We start from the raw sequence: 7,592 nt of genomic DNA, 5'->3' as shown, positions 1-7,592 counted from the left end.
TAATTTTGTAACCATTTCAACAGTATACAAAATTTTCAAGGCTTGAAGCAAAGACATACTTCCCCTGGATATATGAATATTCCAACTGTATCATAGTATCCATCAGATGGCTCCACGTGCACCATGATTTCTCCTTCTAAAGAAATAAAACAAATCTAACAAAATAAAGTTGAATGAGAAGTTGGTTACTTTGAGCATAACCGAAAAGCCTTTTTATAGGTGACGTATTCTCCTTCAAGATATTAATGCTACAGGGGAACGTGCTACATATACTAAACAATTGCCTTTCATGTTTTTAAAAAACACAGGAAAGGTTAATTTGCAATTGTTTCCATTACACCATTACACTATTGCAAAAGGGTATAAGTAATTACGGAAATAAAATCTTCCACCGCAGTAAATTCTCTTAATCTTTTTGTAAAAAACTTTTGCTTTTTACTAATCATGACATTAGCAGAACCGTAAATATAAATGACATACTAATAGAATACAAAATGCACAGAAAAAGCATAAAAAAAATATAACATTTCCTTTACTATAGTACAAAAATTAAATTCCACACCTTTAATATTAACAACATTAAAGTACAAAGTTTGAGAGCCACACATTTTATTCTTTTAGTACCTAACTCCATATCATGTACATATTCTTGAAAACACTCAAATTGAGATAACAATATAACAAAATTACGTTAAAATAAAAATAATGTAACAAAATTTATCTCTCATTTCAAAAATAAAACAAAATTTATCTCATAAATTAGATTTGTGTTTAAATCCAAAAAAAACTAGAGTGCAGAATATAACAAAGTTATCTCCTATAAAATATAAAATAAAACAAATTTATCCCATAAAACAAAATTTCCCCACTCTTCCACTTTCTTAGAAACCTTATACGGTAAAATTGCACACTCTTGTACTCTCTCATCTCACCCGCCACTGAAAAGCTCTCTACGAGAAGGCACGAGGAGAGGGATTCAGGAAGCTCTAAGCATTACAAGCACCTCTGGCTGTCTTTTACGTGTGGGAGGTCAAGCTGTGGCAACGGAACCAGATCGTGTAGAGTCTTCTCTTTATCTCTAGTCACCAAAGGTAATCACTTTCTCTTCCAAACCCATTGCATTGTCTTGATTCTATGCGATGTCACTCAAGTATGTCTCTTGCTTTTGACATACAAAATAATTAAGTTGGGGGGATTGTCTTTCTAAACTTCTGTTGCTATAAGGAAGTAACATATTCTGGGGGTTTGAGTTGGTGGTTGAATTTAACCTTAGTAGGAGTTGAGGTTTGGTGTTGTGCTAATGTGTGCAGGACACCTCTATTGAACCCAGTTGCTAGTAAGCAGTAATTATGTTTTGTATATGTTTTGAAGTTGCATCCGATATGGTGAGATTGTCCTTCACCCTTTCAATTGGCTGGGTTCTATGTGCCTTTAGATTGTTGGGCTTGGGTGACTATCCATTGGAATTTAAGGCTTAATGTTTTTTATTCAAGTTGGAGGATTCAGCGCAAGTGAGGGAATGGTTTTTCTAACGTCTCCTTAATTTTTCTTTTTCTATTTGGTTTATCTTGCAACTTATTCGTGGGAACCACTTGCTGGTTTATTATGTCCAATGTAGTTTTAAGAATACAAAAGAAAATGAAATATATATGCAGAAATTGATGAAGTGGGATTGAAATCCTATTAACATACTGTCCTTAAAAATGTCATCTATATCTAATCTCACTATTCTCTTTATGAGTGGACCTCAAACCCCTTAGTTTGTCTGCAATCCCTCTAACCTGGACTGCTGGAAACTTCATAACTACATCCATTTGCTGCATCTTTCCTTGACTACACTTTTTTGCCCTGTCTTTTTTTTCCTGTTAGCTGGACTTGCATTTAGGGCCTTTTGAAGTTGTTTCTGTCGGCTTCAACTAGTAGCTTGTTAAGGCTTCTCCAAGTGGATTTGTGCTGAACTGTGGCAGTGAGACCATTTGTGATGCTGCCATGTTGCTCTAGTACGACATGCAGGGTTAGGAGGTTGTTGTTTGTGGTGTTTGTGCTTATAGTGCAGACTTAGGTTTTTTTAGACCATGCTTGTACAGTAGCAGATGTTGAAAGTAGCTCTTAAAGCTCTTTCTCCCTTTTGATATTTACTCTTCTTCTCTTTACTTTGTATATATCTCTCTGTACATGGATTGAAATATTCCTAGTATTTCTTCTAATTCAAATTTGGCTTATAAAAGAAAAATCTAATCTCACTATTCAATTGTATCCATATGCTAAATTTTATGCAATGTGAGGTTGAAGTTAACAGACTATGGCTTTTTCGACACTTGATTATTAGTTGAGGCTTCTTTGATTTACTAGCCTTTATTTGGCATTGTTTTACCAAAATATGTAAATATAAAACTAAGTAGACATTCTATGTAAACATCGACTTCTTCTAACTCCATGTAACTAATGTCATAATTAATTTGATAGATTGAGAAATATGGACCGGGAATGGATGTCTGCCAATCGTTTGTCTCAGGAATATGAGGATAGAGTGAAAATGTTTATTAGGTTTGCAGTTGAGCATGAAGAAGATCTTACCAGAATTGTATGCCCTTGCTTAAAATGTTGTTTTGCAAAGCGAATTAGTGCGGCTAATTTGGAAGATCATTTGATAATGTATGGAATTGATCAAAGTTATAAATATTGGACAAGACATGGTGAGACAAGATGTAAGGGTAGTGATCCGGGGAATAATGAAAAGCATGTTGTAGCTGATGCCAACACAAATATATATGAAGACGACCAAATGAAAGAATTTGCAAAAGTAGTTGAAGAAGACTTTCGAGATTGTCCTGAAATGTTTGAGAGGTTGGTAAGCGATTCTGAGAAGTCGTTGTACGATGGTTGTACAAAGTACACAAGATTGTCGACAGTGTTAAAGTTGTATAACTTGAAAGGAAGCAATGGATGGTCTGATAAGAGCTTCACGGAGTTACTTGCACTTCTGAAAGATATGCTCCCGGACAATAATGTGCTTCCTAGTCGAGCTTACGAGGCTAAACAAATATTATACTCCATTGGCATGAGATATGAGAAGATACATGCATGTCCTAATAATTGCATTTTATTTCGTAATGAATATGCATCCTTAAAGAGTTGCCCTAAATGTAATGTCTCACGATATAAGATGAAAGAATCAACCGCTCCAGCAAAGGTGGGTTGGTATTTTCCTATAATATCGAGATTTAGATGCATGTATAGCAGTGCAAAAGATGCAAAAAACTTGACATGGCACGCTAGTGATGGTAGAATTAAAGATGGCATGCTTCGTCATCCTGCAGATTCTCCTCAATGGGCGAAAATTGATCACGATTACAAAGATTTCGAGCGTAAACCAAGAAATCTGCGTCTTGCGTTGTCTAGTGATGGAATAAATCCCCATGGTGTTCAAAGTAGCTCTCACAGCACGTGGCCGGTGATATTGCTGATTTATAACTTACCTCCATGGTTATGCATGAAGCGTAAGTTTATGATGTTGTCTATGTTAATTTCTGGGCCTAAACAACCCGGAAATGATATTGATATATACTTGGCTCCTTTGATTGAAGACCTAAAGAAAATGTGGGAGACAGGTGTAGAGGTGTGTGACGGGTACAAGGAACAACATTTCAATTTGAGGGCTATATTATTTGGAACCATTAGCGATTTTCCAGCATACGGTAATTTGTCAGGATATAGTACGAAGGGGAAATGTGCTTGCCCTGTATGTGAAGAGAATACATATTGGATTCGGCTGCAACATTGTAAGAAAAATGTCTTCCTTGGGCACCGTAGATTTTTGCCTACAAATTATGAATATCGGAGTTGGACAAGAGCATTTAATGGGAACACAGAAGAAGTTATAGCTCCTACACCGTTGACCGGGGATCAATTGTTTGATAAGGTGAAGGGTTTGAATACTAAATTCGGTAAACCTTTTGCTGAAGAGCTTGTCACAAGCGGGTGGAAGAAAAAGTCAATCTTCTTTGAATTGCCATATTGGAAGTCATTATATGTAAGACATTTCCTTGACGTGATGCATATTGAAAAAAATGTTTGTGATAGCGTCATAGGCACGTTACTTAATGTTAAAGAAAAGCGTAAAGATGGTATCAATGCAAGGTTGGACCTTATTAGTATGGGAATAAGGAAAGAACTGAGATCAGTAAAGAAGGGGAGTCGTACATTTCTACCTCCAGCAGCTTATACTCTATCTAGAAAAGAGAAAATTGCTTTTTGTATGTTTCTTCAAGGAATGAAAGTTCCGGAGGGGTACTCTTCTAACATTCGCAACCTTGTATCAATGAAAGACTTGAAGTTAAAAAATCTAAAGTCCCACGATTGTCATGTTCTTATGGAGCATTTTCTACATGTGGGTGTACGCTCAATTTAGCCCAAAAAAGTGTGTGGGGCCATAACAAAACTATGTTTCTTCTTCAAGGCGATTTGCAGCAAAGTAATTGATCCTGAGAGGTTGCCGACATTGCAAAGAGAACTTGTTTTAACTGTAAACTTTCTCTAGTAAAGAAGTTTAAATTTTTAAATCTACTGATTTGTCATATGCTGTAGAGTCTCTTTTTAGTTTATTATATGTATCATCTCCTTATCTTTCGTTTTTCTTATTAAACTTATCAATTAGTACTGATGAATCTATGGTTGGTTCTCGAAGAAAACTATTATGAAATGATGATGAGTGTAAATTTTGGCAAGAATGAGGTACAGGTAATACTGGTAGTGTGTTCTGTTGAATTTTTATCAATAACATTCACACTAATTACTTCCAATTACACAAATGTGACCAATACCAAATGTTAATATTTCTTACTTTTTCATATACCTCTATTTGAAAGATAAACGATGTAGGCAAACAGGTCACTTTTAATGACCCATCAAATGTACTTTGAACTTTTGTGTATACTGACTTAGTGAGCACTGAGCAATGCATTTTTATTTTGCACAAGTGTTATATACATTTCTATTGTAAGCATTATTTTTTACGTCCAGTGGACATCCTTAATTAGTTCTTACTCAAAAAATTTGTAGGAATCACTGGGTGTTGGTTGTCATCAACCCCAATTCCAAACTAGACACTATCTATTATTTGAATTTTATGCATGGTACTCCCAGAGATTGGCCGGGCATGAAGGAAATATTTAACAAGTATGCATTTGCTATTCATCTCTTTTTGTGAATGTGATGATAGAAAAAAAAAATTCTGATGTAAAATTTATTTCACTTTGTTAGTGCTTTATACATGTACCGCGCAAGTAGGGGAGTTAGTTTGCCAAAAGCTAAGGCAAACAAAATAAATTGGGTTGTTGTAGAGGTAATATATACAAATTATCTATTATTTAAAAAATTAAATTGAATGATTATTTTTAATATTTTTCTTTGATTTTATAGTGCCCCCAGCAAACTAATGGCATAGATTGTGGGTTCTATGTCATGAGGTTTATGAAGGATAATATTTTACAAGATCAAGATCCAATCCCTGTAGAGATATGTGATGTCTAATATAATCTATATAACAAATGTCTTATTTTAATTCTATAACTACAATGATTTTACTTATGTGATGTTTATGTTTTGCAGTACTTTCCTAAATATAGATGTGCTACATATTCTAATAAGAAACCATGTGAAGTTAAGGAAGATTGGGCTGAGTTCGTGCTTCAAAATATTATATTTCAATAGATGGTAATAGCATATACAACTATATGCATTAAATTGATATTCTGTAGTAGTATAGTTAATTTTATATTTTATTGTATTTTGAGCATTATACTTCAATTATTTTAAGTTCTATGGTGCAAGGGATGTTATATGCTATGGTGATCACCGAGGATTATAATTTGTTTTGCCCATAGTAATATGCTACTTGCACGGTAGTTCTCAAGGGTGGTGCTTTGGATGAGTTGTGTAACACCACACTTTTCGTTATTATGTTATTTATTATTTTAGTTTAATTATTATTATGCTATATGGTAATTTGATAATTTATGTGATTTAATTAGATGATTATGTGATTATGTGATTTAATTAGATGATAAGTTCATTAAGTGATTTTATTAGATAAAATAAGTTATTATGTGATATAGATAATAAGAGTTTAAGGTTTTAAGTGAGTAGTTGGGAGTGGGGCCCATTAGAATACTATTTAAGGGTTAGGAGTGAATTAGAAAGGGAGAAATCAGAATTTGAGAATTGGAGAAGTTAGCAGAACAGAAGAAAAGAAGCGTGAAAAAGAGAAGGAGAGGAGAAAAGAGAAGAAAACCTAGACTTTGATCTTCAAGAGGTAAGGGTTTGAATTCATGTTCTATGGATTAGTATGATAGTGAGTAATGATAGGAAGCATGATTTAGAAACCTTAGGATGCATAAATTCCCAAATTGAAATAGTTAGGGTTTGATTTTAAGATGAATTTTGGGGGTAGAAGATATGCGCGTATGATGCGCAGGTTGCGCGCGGGAAATTTACGATCTCTTGAACCCTATTTCGAGCTATGTTAATGACCGAATCCGAAGAAGTAGTCTTCATAAAAGTTGTAGCCCTTTTCGTTATGAAACTTTTGGCGCTGGTTTCGCATCGTTCCGACGTTTGTAGCTCGAGTTATACACATTTTAGTGAGCATAGGTTAAGTTGTCTAGTTTCTTACGAACTGTTGTTAGTGTACGATTTTTCCTGATTTTTGTACTTCGAATTTTGACTTGACAATTTATAGGAATTTACAAAACGTGTATACAGAATCATGATAAAAATATTGGATTTTTCTGAGTGTTTTTGATAATTTATATATGTTTAATAGTTTATTATTTTGGTGTTGTTTTTCTGAATAGATGTTATGTGTTAAGTTGTTAAGTTACTGTGATTGCAAGTTGTGTGATTCATAACATGTAAGTGTGTGTTTTGTGAAATTGGAGATGATTTGAGTTGTTGAGCTGGTGATGAATATGCTAAAATAATTAAGACTTGGAGATGGTCTGAATATGCATATGTTAGTTGAGTTGTGCACAATACACTGCATAGTTGTCAAGAGGCAATGTTTGCTAGTTCTCGTGGAGACTAGTGACTTGTCCCAAAACTAGAGTGGTTTTGAAGCCTAGAGCGAGGGCTTTATTGGTGGTTATCTGTCTGGAGTGGACGCGGTGATACCGCTAAGGATAACAACTTTGGTACCAGAGGCATTTGCACGGGTCTCACTTGAGTCATATGTGTTAGGGAGTTGTTGATGCAAATTAATGATAATTGTGATATTTTTTTTATATTTGATGTTGTAGTAATTGTAGAAAATAATATTTGCTTACTTGATGCTAAGAATTATGGAGTATTGTCATAACTGTGAGATTGATTGATTATATTAAATTACATAATTTATTATTTGTTAGTGAAGTGTGAAGAATTTATGTGGGACATAGATAAGCTTTTACATTATTTATTATTATGCTTATCTATATGATATGAGTTTTCACCCTTCTGTTGGAATGATGTTCTATGCGACATCGCTCAGGTACCGAGGATAGTGGAGCTTCTCGCGAGGGTTAGTTTGAGGAGTTAGTCTTTCATTTATGGTTTAG

At 34.3% G+C, this 7,592-nt stretch overlaps 1 protein-coding gene across 1 annotated transcript; it reads left to right on the top strand.

Moving 5' to 3' along the window:
* The first annotated feature begins 2,476 nt into the window (after window positions 1-2,476).
* LOC130736599 (uncharacterized) lies at window positions 2,477-5,712 on the top strand. Its single transcript, XM_057588412.1, has 3 exons — window positions 2,477-4,390; window positions 5,422-5,511; window positions 5,611-5,712. Exons 1-3 carry the CDS (start codon window positions 2,477-2,479, stop codon window positions 5,710-5,712), a joined length of 2,106 nt encoding a protein of 701 aa, XP_057444395.1.
* Window positions 5,713-7,592: the final 1,880 nt, after the last annotated feature.

This window comes from Lotus japonicus, chromosome 2 (assembly GCF_012489685.1).
Source record: "Lotus japonicus ecotype B-129 chromosome 2, LjGifu_v1.2".
Lineage (NCBI taxonomy): Eukaryota > Viridiplantae > Streptophyta > Magnoliopsida > Fabales > Fabaceae > Lotus > Lotus japonicus.
This window is presented reverse-complemented; position numbering and strand designations above follow the sequence as displayed.

Excerpts from the sequence above, each read along its gene's own strand:
- LOC130736599 (XM_057588412.1), top strand. The coding sequence starts at position 2,477 with ATGGACCGGGAATGGATGTCTGCCAATCGTTTGTCTCAGGAATATGAG. Across the intron at positions 4,391-5,421 it reads TTATGGAGCATTTTCTACAT|TGCCCCCAGCAAACTAATGG; the intron begins GTGGGTGTACGC and ends TTGATTTTATAG. Across the intron at positions 5,512-5,610 it reads AAGATCAAGATCCAATCCCT|TACTTTCCTAAATATAGATG; the intron begins GTAGAGATATGT and ends TATGTTTTGCAG.